Genomic DNA, 16,361 nt, shown 5'->3' with positions numbered 1-16,361 from the left:
CTAAATCTTTTTGACTTTTTTTTATTATTAAATCCACTTTAATAAAATACAAATTTCCAATATCTGACACTGGTATTAAAAGAGTTCTATTGAAAACATAAAACTGTGACTCATACTTACAAACCAGGAGGCAAAATTCTGAGATCTGCATGCTGCACTTGTCTTCAAGGTGAAGTGAACACTGTAGATATAAAAAATTAACAACTTCAGCATTTTAGTTTTTAGGTTTACAGGAAATGACCACTGGTGACACGAGTCAGCTGTGAATGTGTTACAAATAAGCCGCCTCACTCTGTACTTCTTCTTTTCAGGGTTATAAAATACATTCAAAGATGGCACACTGCCTAGTGCTACTGCCTGCAATTCAAATCCCACTCAGGTTTTCTCTGCACACTCATGTCCTCCATCGTGTTTGTGTGTGTGTGTCTGTTGGGTTAATGGGTGACTTTAAATTGGTTCAAGCAGAGTGAATGTGTGTAAGTGTGCCCTGTGATTGACTGGCATCCTGTCCAGGGCTGATTCTTTCTTTTTATTCTAACTGGTGGTCAGTCACAATCCTATAATCAAGTGCTGTGTCTGTGAATCAGTGGCACATGAAAAACGGACTTTTAAAACTCATAAAATCAAAAATATCAAGAGATTCCAATGAGGAGTTATGATTCCAGCATTCTTTGCAAGAGTAATAAAATATCTTCAGTTTCCTGTTCTTCTTTATTTTATTTCAGTATAAACTCTTCCTGCAGGATTACAAGAAGCAGCATTGCCAGTAATTACAGAAGTAAGCAGCTCAATATTTAGAAATCCTAATCTAGTGAATTGTTTCTGTGTTTGACTGTGTGATGCCTCGGTGCTCACAGCCATTGGCTGCCTTCCATTTTCCAGGACATCAATAGTTCTGGGATGAGATGGACGAGGGTGAGTGAGCAGACCTTAAAATCAAAGGAATGGCAGTTTATTAAAGCAAGGTAACATAAAAGTGTGCAAAAGTGCAGTCACATAAGCCAATTCATAATTCCATAAGTAAAGCCAAGAAAATTGTTATTTAAACACCAATTAGTGTCCTTGGGGTGCAAAAAATAAGAAATTATGTCCAATAAATAAAGTGGAAGTCACAAAGGTGTGAAGCAAAACCCTTTTCAAAAACTCAGTTCTCATCAGAACAACAGCAGACTCCCATCCCGCCACGCAGACCCAAACTGCCTCGGACTTCAGTTCCTGCAGCTCCCAGGGTGATGACACTGAGTGTCGCTTCTTTTACCTTCTGCTCCTTCCTACACAGAAGAACGTTTTATTTTCTTTATATCGACTACCTGTTGTCACTTTTCAGTGAACTGGCTGACAGGTCAGGAATATCTCAGCCAAGCTTCAGGGGACTCATGTATAACGCCGTGCGTAGAAATCGCACTATAACATGGCGTAAGCACAAAAGCCGAAATGTGCTTACGCACAGAAAAATCCAGATGCAGGAATCTGTGCGTATCAACTTCCACGTTCTTCGCTACATAAATCCCGATCAGCGTGAAAACTAGCGCGCCGCGTGCAGCGCATTATGTAACGCCCCAAATCCTCCCAGAATTACGTCTATTTGAATATGCAAATCAATATAAATCGCCCTTAAGCGCAGCCTTCTGTGAAAAGACAATGGGAAAAGCACGGGGAAAATATAAGAATTTCAGCGAATACCAAGTGGAGGCAAAGGAAAAACATACTATTCATTCAAATAAACCGTGGTATAATCAACAAAATGAAGTTGATCGAGTGACATAGCGTGTTGGAGAAACTTGAAAGCTCACATTCACAAAATCGCACAGTGCCGGAAATAAAAAAGAAGTCACATATCAAAGTTGCCGTGAAAAGAAGAGTTGTAAGCCCACTGTCTGAGTGTTATATGAAAGCTTATTAGGGGTACAGAGAAAAAGGCACGGTGGGAAAAAGCACGAAATGTCAACTTTAATCTCGAATTTTCCACTTTAATCACGTAGTTTATTTTGTCATTTAGTAGAACATTATAAACTTCATCTTAAAATCGTTTAATTAACCAGTTTCTCAAAATTACATCGTAATTAAAGTAGCATGTTAAATGCTTTGTTTTGTATTTGATTTTCTATGTGCTCTATGTGTGTGAATCACTACTTGCTTCTTAAACTGGCTCTCTTCCGCCAACTGGACACAGAATCCATTACATTTGTGATATTACAGCTCTCTGAATAACTAAAGTACTGAGATGTATCATTGATGTCATTTCATGATGATAGGAGCTAAAGCACATTATTAAACATGTGTTTCATGAGCCTCGTGCTCATGACAAGCTTTTATCTTTTGTCGAAATTTGTCGCTCCGTTTTTAGCTGTGTTGTTATTTTCTCTTTCTGTTTTATATGCAATATATATTGGCGTAGCCGCCCCAAGAGTCCTTGCTTTTCTTTCCCCAAGTAACGGTGCCACACAATCAGCTCTGTAATAGAAGTTAAGCCATCTGTAAGCTTAGCGCCGATTCTTCAAAAGGTTTAAAGAACATTGAAATATCTTCGTAGTACATGTTTAATTATTCTGTCCTTCACGACACTCCCAGTGAAGAATACAGATTATTTAAATGAAGTTAAAGTTTTATGTGTATAATTTAACAAACATATTTTGCTGCATTTCACCTTAAAAATGATATAGTCATCATATGTAAATCTGGCGCTTTATAAAGTGGCCCAGGTTGTGAGATATTATAACTGTAGTGCAAGTTTACAGTGGGGTGATTGTACTTATAAGTACAAACCGTTCTACAAGGAGCAATTGATTGAGTGCATTTAAAGTTCTTGGGATTAAACTGTTTCTGAACCGCGAGGTCCGTACAGGAAAGGCTTTAAAACATTTTGCAGTGGCTGAGGTAGCGTGTCCTTAAAGCTGTATACCAATAATTCTCTTTCCGATCAGCTGCTGCTGTGATTCACACTCAGATACAGTGATATAAATACTCCGAGTCGTGCAGTGAGAGTAATATGGAAAAAGATGATCGCTGTGGCAACTCCTAATGGGAGGAGCTGAAAGAAGAAGAAGAAGAAGAAGTGAGAGTAACAACGCTAAAGCAGTTATGGTATTTGGAATACTATGGCTGTTCCCTGGACCATTATATTGTTACGAGTTAATTACAATCAGATGCATTACACTAATAAACAATATGCGGTTTTGTTTCTGTGTATTTATAAAGCCGCGTCATGAAAATAATGAGTAATAACACAAGAACAGTACCATTGCTTTGACGCTGGGTGCCGCCAGTTTGCAAAACCGAGCGGAGAACTTGCGTACGACAAGGCACGAGGTACCGTGGAAAAGTGCGTGGCTTTACGCCAAGTGTAGGTTTTATACATCGCAATTTGAACGTGGAAAAGTTCTTACGCAACATTTCTGTGCGTACGCACCGTTTATACATGAGGCCCCATATCTGTAAAGCCTGCTGTGCTGTAAGGTATTTACCAGCTGACAAGGTTTTCAGTGTGGGTGTACATACAGAACAGATAATGTGTTTTTGTAATATAAAAAATCAGATGTGGTCTCCCCTTGACTTTCTCATATACTCAAATATAGGGATGGATATTTGAGGAGTAAACCGCAAGACAATGCTTATATTTTTATATTATGTATATAAAAGAACCTCCAACAAAATATCAAGTCAAATTAATAATATATTAAACAATTATTATAAAAGTAAAGGGGATAAATCAGACTCTGTAGCTTCATTAATAACAGAAATAACCAAAAATTTGATAGAAATCTATGTTTTCTACCCAATACTTGTATGCAAAATTTGGTTGACCTAACTGAAAACGTCCTCAAGTTATCGTGTTTACACGCACACACACAGACAGACAGACACACACACAGACATAATTCCTAAAATGGTATTTTAAGACCCAGGGAGGTCTAAAACGTCGAGTTTCATCAAAATCTTGACCTCAGATCTTTGGACGATTGAAATACTTTCTCTATACTTCGTATACGAGAAAGTAAAAAGTAAATTATCTGTAGTGTCTGGTTTTCCTAACATAATCAAAGTGCATTACTGTACTCATATTGCAATAAGGGCACCTGATAAGAATGAAGTTGCTTTTGTTAATGGTGAGCAGTGACATCGCATTAACGCACAAGTCACCTGTGACGCCAAGATGAGACTGACAAACATTGTAGCTCTGGATTAACCTGTGATTCATTTATTGTGAGACAAAGTTGCTGACATAATGATGCTGTGTGTGGTGGTTGGCTTATTGGCGACGTAACTGGCTGAGCCCTTAATTTTTAATATGGCCCATAGTGTTCATAGTGACAGTAAATGTGTCATTATGTGCCACTCAGATGCCAGTACCTTACACCTTTTTAATACATCTTGCCTTTAGAAGGGGCCTGAGCGTCATTGAAAGTTGGCATATTGTAATCCTTTTAGTTAGCCAATAAAATGTGTCATTTTGCTTGACCTGCGGTGGGTTGGCATCCTGCCCGGGATTTGTTCCTGCCTTGCGCTCTGTGCTGGCTGGAATTGGCTCCAGCAGACCCCTGTGACCCCTGTGTTAGGATATAGCAGATTATAAAACAGATGGATGGATGGAATTTACTTGGCATGTCATTGTAATCATAGCCATTACAAACACAATTCTTTCTCCCCTAAGATTTTAACTTGCTGAATCTAATTCTGAACTATTTTGCACTGAAGATGTGATCATTTATAAAATATAAAATGTTGCCTAATGTATTTGTTTTCTGAGACAATGATAAACTCCATTGATGAGTAACCAGTAAGTTAAAGAGCTGAGTTGTAAACCACACTGAGTGTACCCTGTTATTGACTAGCAGGCCATCGTGGTTTGTCGTCCACTTTGTGCACAATTCAGCCACAACACCAACAGCATCTTTAAAACCAAAAATCAGACTGTCAGAAGTAACACAAAATGAATAAAAAAGTGGAAGGGTTTAGGAAATATCTGGGAATATATTCAAAACTTCCTGTAGAACCTACCAAGTAGTATATTTAAATGTAGGCCTTTTATTTTTATTGTATTGTTGTCTTTATTCAAGGCAACTTACAAGATCAAGACAAGTTAAAACTCTTTAAACAGGCAGCTGTTGGTTTTGTATGGCAGTGAAGTTTTAAATCCCAATTCAAATTTGTTTTTAAAGGTATAACTAACTAACTAAGCTTTTTCATACTCTGATTATTTAGTAGTGAGTGTGTTGCAATGGACTTCTTTTTTTTATTATCTTTCCTTTGCTTATTTTAATTCTGATATCAGCCTGTCTTAATTTTTTTTTTGTGGTAATGAATTTAGTGAGAAGTCAAGCAGAATGGCACCTTTTATTGGCTCACTAAAAAGATTACAACATGCAAGCTTTCCTGAAGAAGTGGCCTGAGTTGCCTTGAAAGCTTGCATATTGTAATCTTTTTAATTAGCCAATAAAAGGTGCCATTTTGTTTGACTTCTCACTATGGGTAATGAATTGAAATTCTTCAGTATCCTTTATTCATTTTTTTCAAGTGTTGAATTAGTTGTTTCATTTTGTCATCTTTTTTCCCTCCTGTATTAACTTTCCAATAGGCGCCGCCATTTTCTTGTGCGTTGGACATCATTTGCTACATTGTGACCCCCGGAGGTGGCAACATGTGGCATCACATTGGTAATGATACAACAGTCAGACAGTCTCACATCCCGTATCATCCAAATCTTCAGATATTCTACAAGACTTCTGCAGTGTAAGATTTGTGGGTGTCGCTTTTCTGGCTGTTACCTTTGGCAAAACAAGAGTGAGACTTTTGTGTTATGTTTGGGGTTCTGGTGTTTCAGAGCATTTGAGGACTTACTAGTTTGACCTTTGCCTGTATTTTTAACTTTGAGTTTTGTTCTTGTCCATCTCCTGGTCTACTTGGCTCACTTTACCTTCTGCCTTTTTCCTATCAGCAGCACAGAGTGACACCATTATATGGAAGTTTTGTTTAATAAATTGTGTACAAGACTTGAATCTCATAAAAGAAACCAGCATCTTTAACTTTGTTTAATTATTCTTCAATGGTGGGTAATTTGTGTGGCACCAGCAGTCAGACTTCAGATCAAGACATATTTATGGTTTAACAGTTATTACAACTGTACTGTACTGTATTTGATTTAATTTAATCCAATGTAACAATTCTGCTTGCATTAACTATAAAGCAATATGAGGCTTCACTTTAACTTACATGTTGCTTTAAAAGAAAGATCAACAGACCCCATGTTTTAAAAGAGCTGCAGAACTTGAGGCCTGTGGTTGCCGTCACACATCTCTTAGACCTTCAGTCCTCAGCTCTTCTCACTTACAGCCCAGGAAGCTCAACTTGACACCCATTTTCACTGCTGACCATGCTGAGTTTGCACGTTCCGCCCATGTTTTGATGTTTCTTTTGCAGGCAGTTCTCATTCCTCCTCATCACAAAGATGTGCACAACTGACTGAGTGGCTGCTCTGTATGTGTGTGTTTGGGTATTTCCATCCGTATGTGTAAAAGTAGAAATCTTTATCCCGGATATACAGATGTAGTCTGTTTCATTTATATTGTGATTGGCTGAGACATAAGGCAGTTAAAATCTTTTATTAAATGGTGTGACAGATAGGGGGCGCTATCGCTCCCTTGAACCCCTGTTCAAGACTCCAGACACCAGGAAAAAGCCTAATAGTTGACTTTATTCTCACAGTACAGTGCCAAAGCACCCTCTCCTCCACAATACTCATTCAATACAATAACAGTAATCACCATAAACTCTCCTCCACTCCCAGACGCGTTGCCCTCCTACCACCCAGCTCAGCTCGCCCTCTGGGAGCTGCCACAGTCCTTTTATATTTCCCTGACCCGGGTCAGGTACAAGTCCTTTTTTTCACCCCGGAAGTACGTCACTTCTGCTGTCGCTCTGCCTATGACGCACCTCCGGGTTATAGGGCACAAATTATTCTCTATGCCTCCCTGCAGCGTCCTCTGTTGGCCCCTGGGGTATCCAGCAGGTTTGTAAGGGAAATCTCCATAGTCCATGATTTCCTACTGGCATCAGGAGCACCTCCACGCTGCAGGGAGAGCTCCATCTAGTGGCCTGGGGGTATTGGCTGTGATGACAAGTCGGCCATAGACCACAATGGATATTTTTATAAGATCCCTGGAAAGCTCTAAAATATGAGTATTCTGAGGGGTGCTAACAGTCAGGCGTGATGCTCTGTGATGTCTGTGTATGACACATCTCATTCCTGAAGATTCTGTTTTTCTTACCTGCCAGTCCTCCATTATAATTTCTGTACAACATAAGGGACACTGCAGATCATTTAATCTTTTTTTATAAAAGAACACCTGATCTGTCAAATGTCTTCTCATTGTTGCCACAGACTGGTAAGTTAATCAAATGAGCCATAGAAAACTTTCAGCTTTCTGCCTCCTGTGCAGACTAACAAGCGATAAAACCTTCAGCTATGCTACAATTTGGTAATCTAAGTAACTAACACACTTATTGAAAATCTTATAATAAATAGGTTGACCTAAATTTATCAAATTAAGACATTTTTAAAACAAAAGCAAAGTCAAAAGAAATGCTGGTAAAAGGATCTTAAAAGGAAACAGAGAGATAGACAGTGTCACACACGTGCGCATGGAAGGCAGCTAAAGGGCCTGAAAAATGGTAGTTCCATGCCAGACCAGTTGGTGGCGAAGTACACCGACTTTCTCTCTCAATCCTTTGCAGACCATCTACGGGAAATCCCACACACTTTCGTCGCCAGCAATGATGTCACTTCCGTTTCCGGTGCCAATGATGATGTCACTTCCAGGACCGGCTCCATGGTGACATATAACATCATGCTAAATTTACCCATTTGAAGCCAGGGCATAATATACAGGTGGCTGCCCCTAACCTTTTTTGATGTTTCCTGGTAATTCTTATTACAATGGCGTAGTTGGCAGGATGGAAATTTCCCAGAAGAAACAGGAACAGGACCTGATGTCTAACCAAGCGGGAAAGTACCGTTGGCCTTAGTTTCCGGGAGGGGGGTTTGTCCCATAGTTCGGAAAGACCAGGTACAGGCTCCGCTCCCAATATACATAACCAGGTGAACATAGAAACACGAGTAGTGTATAGGAGGGGTGTACAGGATTGGGCTGGTCCCTATAGGGAAAGCAAATGGGGCTTATTATGCTCTCTCAGAGGAGAGAGTCGTCTCCCTCACTAAAGCTAAGGCCTCAGTTAATTGTGGGCCATCCCCAGACCAGTAGGTGAAGAAAATAAAAATTGCCTTTTTGACCCTGAGCGATCAACACTGCAGTAAGTTTCTGCTCTGTGGAGGAAGGTGATGCAATGGCTAAGGCCACCTCAGAACAGTACCTTCCAAATCGTGGAGCAGGTGACCTGCTTCATGACGATAAATAGCCTGCCAAAAAATCTCCCACCACCTCCTCACACAGGCATGTCAGACCCTCTCCCAGATTTTCCATAAAAAAGTAAAAGAATATTCCATGTTGCCAAGTCCTCTTGCCTTCCTCACCTTTCTTCTCATTTTCCCTACTACTGCACCTTCACCTTTTTAGGTATAGTCAGACCCACCCATTTAGCTATGAATGCCCCCCCTAAGTCAGGTGCCCCTTTCCAAATAAGCCATAGGTTTCTAATTCCTATTCAGATTCTTTACTGTTTACTGTAATTATGAAAAGTTAGAACCAGACAATGACACTAAACATACATGACAACTGTTAGAGAGTCCCCACCACCAAGTTCCCCTTCAGTAGGGTTGTTACAAGTACAGTTTTACCACATATGTAACGATTAATTTTCCAATTGTAGTTATGGAGCTGTGCGGCATCTTCTTCACTATTGGCTTTACATAGCGACGTGCAGTTAAAAGACTAAGGGATCAGGCAGCAAGACTTCAGAAAAAATAGGAGAAAGCAATAGAACATTGTAGCAATGTATTAAAATTACTGAAATAAATATGAAGACAGGAATACTTCATCAGCTTTATTGGGTTAAAAAATGAAAAGGTAGTAACCCTAAAATATAAAGTCTAACAAAGAAAACTGCTGCACTTATGTTATTTACAAGGCCAGAATATAAAGAGAAACGCTGCCAGTGATCATCTGGGCCACACAAAGGCATCTAAAATGCAAACAAACAGAAGAAGAAGTTTCCCATACAGTGGCAACCAGTCTGACACACTCATGTTTAAACTTTTTCCCAGGTATTAAGTATCATTGGTCTAATAATCCATCTCTCTCTCTCCATATAAAAAATCCAACATCTGCCTGTCTGTCTGTCCGCTTTTCACAAGAGAAGAACTTAACAGATTTAGATTCAGTTTTTTTCTATAATTTGCTTGAACATTCCGGTTGATTTTGAGACTTCTATCATCACGTTAAGTATCATAGTTCGCTTATGGTAATGATTTATTTGTACAAATCCAAAACATAAAATTGATTATATATAAATGATTTCACCTCAGAATTTTGAAACATTAGTGACAAGTGAAAAATTAAGTAGGGAAGTTGCCCATTGCAATGGTTTTCAGAAACAATTATATGTTGTAATTTTGTGTTAACAGAAAGGAAAGTGTTTGATTTTGATTTCAAGATAAGAACATACAGTATATATGAGGGGGAGTCAAGCTAAAATTAGAAAATGGGATTCATCAGAAAATAGAACAAACCTTAACAAATCTGATCATGTCATTTCTCAATGGAGTCTCCACCATTGTCAATGCACTTGCATCACCTAAAAGGTTTTGTTTTGTCCTCTCCACCATTCGTGCGCCAACTTATTGTCAAACACCACTTGCCGAGGGGTACTCCAGTCACTAGTGCAAGTTACTGTGACTTGCTGGAGACCAATGTGAAGCCTGCTATTCGATCCAAACAGTGGGGACTGCTGCCTCAAGGAGTCCTTTTGCTGCAAGACAGTGATACACTGCTAAGATCACCGAGGTTTGTCTGATGAAACTGAAGTTTGAGGTATTGCAACATCCTCCATATTCGCTAGATTTGGCACCTTGCAATTTCCACCTTTTTGGACAACTAAAAAAACATTGGGAGTGGTGATGTGGACAAGTCAAAACCTTTTATTCTGCTGGAATCCAGGCACTTCCAGACAGATGGTGCCAGTGCATTGAGATGGGTGGAGACTCCATTGAGGAATGACATGATCAGTTTTCTTAAGTTTCGATCCATTTTCTGGTAAATCCCAATTTCCAACTTTACCTTGACTCCTCATATATATAAAATGAAAAAGATACAAAAACCAGCAGTGAACACATTCACAAATATCTGTAGAAGCGGTCAGCATGTGAATTTGAACATATATGTATTACTTTTTTTTTATCTTTGAAATTGCAAATTTTATTTTACGTTTAAGTAAAGCAATTAACTGAAAATGTCCAACATAAATACATGTTTTTGGATGATGAATACTTTTATTGTATGTTTGACTGACACCTTCACTCAAGGCATCTTACCAGATCAGAGTGAGTTACAATTGTTTTTTTTTTTTTTGTACATTTATTTATTTATTTATTTTTTTATTTATTAATTTTATTACAATCAATACATAGCAATCAAGTTTTACAAAAAAAAGAATTATGCTAAGAACAGATCGATCCCCACCCTTGAGAGAGAGAGCAAGCCAAACGGTGTAAAATTTAAGGCTTTAAAAATACCTAAATCAACAAATTCTCTGTGCTTTATAAAATCATTTCAAAATATTACTGATTAGATCCTGCCATGTTTTGAAAAAGTCTGCACAGATCCTCTAACTGAGTATTTGATTTTTCCAATTTCAAATAATATAACACATCAGTTTCCCACTGACTTAAAAAAGGAGAGTTTGGGTTCTTCCAGTTTATCAGAATAAGTCTGCGTGCCAACAGTGTAGTGAATGCAATCACAATTTGTTTGTCTTTCTCCACTTTAAGACCCTCTGGAAGAACCCCAAACACAGCTGTTAATGGGTTAGGAGGGATTGTGAGTCCAAGACTGTCTGAGAGGTAATTAAAAATTTTTGTCCAGAATAATGTTAATTTGGTGCAGGCCCAGAACATGTGACCTAGTGAGGCTGGGGCTTGGTTGCAACGTTCGCAGGTTGGATCATGCCCTGGAAACATTTTGGAGAGTTTTAGTCGAGACAGATGTGCTCGATATATAATTTTGAGTTGTATAATTGTATGCTTTGCATATGGAGCTTGAGTGAATTCTCTGCATTGCTACTTTCCACTCCTTTTCTGATATATTAATTGAGAGGTCATTTTCCCAGTGTCCTCTTGGATCTTTGAAAGGAAGGGATTGTAAAAGGATTTTATATATTGTAGAGATGGAGTCTAACTCCTTGAAATTGAGCAATAATTTTTCCAGCGTGGATGAGGGTGCAAGATGAGGAAAATCTGGAAGGTTCTGTTTAACAAAGTTCCTGATTTGAAGATAGTGAAAGAAATTTGTAGCTGGAATGTTAAATTTGGAATGTAATTGTTCATAGGATGCAAAGGCGTTGTCTATATAAAGATCTCTAAGCAAGTTAATTCCAAATTTTTCCAGATATTAAAACTGCATATGTTTGTGAGGGTTGAAAGAGGTGGTTCTTTTGCAGGGTGCCACAGAAAGAAGCTTCTCCGTCTTAAAATGCTTTCTACATTGGTTCCAGATTCTAAGTGAGTGGAGCACAATTGGGTTATTAGTGTATTGCCGATAACGTGTGTTTATTGGAGCACAAAGCAAGGAATACAAAGAAGTACTGCAGGATTTTACTTCTATTGCGGTCCATGCCTGTGTATGTTCTTCTATTTGTGTCCAGGTTCTTATCGACTGTATATTTGCCCAGTAATAAAACTGGAAGTTAGGTAGAGCCATGCCGCCTTCTGCCTTTTGTCTTTGTAGGGTCGCTCTTTTGATGCGTGGATGTTTAGAATTCCAAATAAATGAGGTTATTGTTGAATCTAATTGCTTAAAGAACGATTTATTAATGTATATTGGTATGTTTTGAAATAAAAAGGAGCTTAGGAAGAATATTCATCTTAACAGTGTTAATTCTTCCAGCTAGTGTGAGATGAAGGGTTGACCATCTATGCAAGTCTTGTTTAATTTTTTCCATGCAGACACGAAATTTTGTTGATAAAGAGCTTTATGTTTACTTGTGATGTTTACCCGAGGTATTTAAACTGTTCTGCAATGATAAAAGGAAGGGTGTCTAATCTAATATTATATGCTTGCGAATTCACGGAAAGAGTACACTTTTATTCAGATTAATTCTGAGACCAGAGAGCTTTTGAAATTCTGTGAGTGCTGCTAAGACTGCAGGCACAGAATTTTCTGGGTCCGATATATACAGTACCATGTCATCTGCATATAATGAGATTTTCTGTTCCAGTCCTTCTCTGCTAATCCCCTTTATCTGATCAGTATTTCGACAATGTATTGCCAGTGGTTCAATGGCAATTGCAAACAGCAGTGGTGACAAAGGGCATCCTTGTCTTGTGCCACGTTCTAGTTTAAAGTAGTCTGAGCAAATGTTATTGATGCAAACTGAAGCTTCTGGGTTAGTATACAGTAATTTAATCCATGCACAAATGTTGGGCCAAACCCAAACTTCTCCAAAATAGTAAAAGGTATTTCCATTCAATCATGTCGAATGCTTTTCTGCATCCAATGATAATAATATTTCTGGGGTGTTTGATTTAGTTGGTGAGTATATTACATTAAACAGGCGAAGATTTGAAGATAAGTGTCGGCCCCTAATAAATCCAGTTTGGTCTTGTGATATTACTGAGGGGAGCACTTTCTCCATCCTTCTAGCTATGATTTTAGAGAGTATTTTAACGTCGTTATTCAGAAGTGAAATTGGTCTGTATGATGCACATTGTAATAAGTCCTTATTTTGTTTTGGAAAGACAGTGATTAGTGCTTGGCGAAAGGTTTGTGGAAGAGATTGGTTATCTCTGGCTTCTGTAAATGTTGCTAAAAGGAGGGAGCTAGCTGAGCGGAGAATTTCTTGTAAAACTCTGCAGGGTAGCCATCAGGGCCTGCTGCTTTTCCACCTTGGAGTGACTTTATAGCATCCAGTAATTCTGATAATGACAGAGGTTTATCGAGTCCTCCACACTAAAAGCGTCAATTTGTGGTATCTGTAATTTATCCAGAAATGCATTAGATTGTATATTGTCTTCTTTAAACTCAGTAGTATATAGGGATTTATAGTAGTCTCTAAAAGTGTACATTATATTTTTGTGTTCGATGATTTTATCTCCGTCGTGTTAGTAATTACGAGATTGCGTTGCATACATCTTGCTTGTGAATTTGTTGCGCTAAAAGCTTATTAGCTTTCTCTCCATGTTCATAATAATGATGTCTGGATTTGTAAATTAGTTGTTCGGTTTCTTTAGTTGTCAAGAGGTTTAATTCTGAATGTAGAGCCTGCCTCCTCTTATGTAGAGTCTCGCTTGGTAGTCTGGCATGTTCTTCATCTATTTTAGTAATTTCGCTTTTTATCTCTGCTACTTTCTTCGCGGATTTATTTCTGTGGGAAAGATATGAGATAATCTGTCCTCTTAAGAAGGCCTTAAGAGTTTCCCAGAGTATTCCTGCAGAGATCTCAGGGGATGTATTTGTCTCTAGAAAGAATTCAATTTGTTTGGATATAAATTCAGTACAATTCTCGTCAGCTAATAGAAGCGGATTGAGGCGCCATCTGCGGGTGAGTGTATGGGGCTTAGTAATTTCAGCTCCAAGATCATCGGAGCATGGTCTGAAATAACAATAGCATCGTATTTACAAGATTTAATCTTAGGCAAGAAGTTATTATCTATAAAGAAGTAATCAATCCTTGAGTAGCAATGATGTACTGGTGAGTAGAAAGAATATGTTCTTGAATTTGGGTTTAAAACCTCCAGGGATCTGATAAGTTGTGATCAGTTATAAACTTTGTAATTATCTTTGCGGTGTTAGTTGCGTTCCCCTGTGGAGGAAGTCTTATCTAAAAGTGGATTTAGAACACAATTAAAGTCCCCAGCCATTATAAGTTTATGAGTGTTCAGATTGGGAATGGATGCAAATAAATTTTGTATAAATTCCTTATCATCAACATTAGGTGCATAAACATTTATCAAAATCATTTTACAGTTAGATAAGTCTCCCATGACCATCACATATCTCCCTTCAGGATCCAATACTACATCTGATGCTACAAATGGTACTGTTCTATGTATGAGAATTCCCACCCCTCTAGTTTTCTTTGTAAAACTAGAATGGAACATTTGGCCAGTCCAGTCTTTTGCAGCGGAACTGATCCTTACTTAGTAAGTGGGTTTCCTGTAAAAATACTATTTTAGCATTTAGACCTGTTAGGTGAGAAAGTACTTTCTTTCTCTTTAATTCGTGATTCAGGCCTTTAACATTCCAGCTTACGAAGTTAACTGTCCCATCATGGAGACACTGATTCTGAGTTTTTGGTGTCATATTATAGTCTTAACTGGAAGTGAAATAGTTTAGGTCTTAATTTCCTATTCCCCCAAGAGTTGTTGCCATGCAGCTTATTATTACGTTGATAGTTATAATTATAAAGATTGAGATGATAGATTAGATATAGATCAAGCCTGCTCTCTTTCTCTTCCCCTTAACCCCCACCCTCCCTTTTTGCCTCCCCAGGTGAGGCTAAAACCCACTTCATGCAGTCCCAGTCCTCTGACATACCCAGAGACAGAGCACGTCCAAAGCACATCAAGCCCCCATGCAGTGGCGCTTTAAGGTTAAAAGATAGAGATATCTGTTACCAATATAGTCTTTAAAAGAGGAAAAAGAAAAAAAAGAAAAGAATTTTGCACTAATATATATATATATATATATATATATATATATATATAATCTTCATCAATTTTAGTGCATTAAGATGATATCCCCAGATAATAAACCCAGGTGATGGTGTTAAAGATGTGTCCAAAACAAGCATAACAAGTCTTAATGCAGTAATAGCAATAACAGCAAACCAAGGGTATGATATTGAACAGTCTCATTTAGGGTACACATGAAATAATTAGAAAAGAAAAAGAGGAGGAAAAGTAATTAAGCACAATAAAACATAAACATTTAGCGCCTAGTAATACTAAGTAATGATAAGTAATAAGTAAGTAATAATAATATAAGAATATGAGAATATATGCTGATAAAAACCCGTATTTTAAAACAAATAGATCAGACAGTAGATTATTAATCCTAGCTTTATCATTTACCGCCATGACTCACAATTATGTATCAGAATAGTCCGGGATCAGCTTTCTTAATTCATTTTCTGCCTCCTCCTTGCTAGCGAAAACATAGAAATGACCCTGCCATTCCACTTTCAGTTTTGCGGATACAGGAGGCCGTATTTGACATTGGCTTGCCGTAGCAGCTGTTTAATATTATAGAAGGCGGCGTTTGATAGCTGTTGCTGGAGAGAAGTCAGGGAAGACGCGAATGTGGCAATTTCATATATAATATCTTCCTTTTTTCTGAGGAGTTCCATCACCTCTAACTTAAATGATAATCGTTCAAAGCGAACTATAAAAGATCTTGGTCGGGTCTGGCGGTGTTTGATCAGCGACGTAAGCCGCTGCTATCTCAGATTCTGCTTTAAAGTCGCCCCGATTATTTTAGAAAAAGTTCAGTTGCGAATTTCACAGGGTTTAAACTTTCGATTCTCCGGCAGGCCTTCAATTCTGACATTATACCTTCTATTCCCATCTTCTAAAGCAGCCAGTCTGTCTCCAAGTTTTTCTCCGAGTTTTTTACATTCGAACTGACATTTACTGCTCTTTCCTCGGCACTGGCAGCTAGATGTTCGGCTATTTCGATCCGATTCGTGAATGTCTCACTAAGATGCTCCAATTGATCAGCAAGCGTGCTCAGTTTAACGAGTTTTCTCAATGCGCTCTTCAATTTTACCCAGCACCTGTCGAAGTTCAAGTTGTACCTCTTGACGCAGCCTTTCATTTGCCTGTTGGAATTCCTGTCGCAGCCTTTCATTTGCCTGTTGGATTTCCTGTCGCAGACATTCATTGGCCTGTTTCATCTCCTGTTTTAATTCCTGTTTCAGTCTCTCAAGTGCCTTTGCCGTTGCTTTCTCATTAGCCTTCTCGCTTTTCTTTATATCTTGCGTGAGCTCAGCGAGCAACACTTTCAGTTCAGATAGCTCAAATGTGCCTTCTTGTACCGTAGATGAAGCAGCAGACTCTGCTGAAGGCGGTGTCCCGCTGCTCCAGTCCCGCGTAATTGCGTAACTGAAGCGCGGACCTCCCGGCCTTTTCCAGTTTCAGGTAATCCTCTCCAATCGGCGAGCTATCCACATCTGCACTCACGATCGCACCTTCGCTC

At 38.6% G+C, this 16,361-nt stretch overlaps 1 protein-coding gene across 2 annotated transcripts in view; it reads right to left on the bottom strand.

Annotated features, from left to right (window-relative positions):
- The window catches only part of LOC120518957 (Fc receptor-like protein 5), a 62,501-nt gene extending 62,339 nt beyond the window's left edge, over nt 1-162 (bottom strand). For both annotated transcript variants that reach the window (XM_039741994.1, XM_039741995.1), the window contains exon 1: nt 121-162. In XM_039741994.1, coding sequence (XP_039597928.1) covers nt 121-151 — 31 coding nt within the window. In that variant the 5' untranslated portion in view covers nt 152-162. The remainder of the gene's footprint in view (nt 1-120) is intronic.
- Between the last annotated feature and the right edge of the window lie 16,199 nt (nt 163-16,361).

The sequence above is a fragment of the Polypterus senegalus genome, chromosome 18 (genome assembly GCF_016835505.1).
Source record: "Polypterus senegalus isolate Bchr_013 chromosome 18, ASM1683550v1, whole genome shotgun sequence".
NCBI lineage: Eukaryota > Metazoa > Chordata > Cladistia > Polypteriformes > Polypteridae > Polypterus > Polypterus senegalus.
This window is presented reverse-complemented; position numbering and strand designations above follow the sequence as displayed.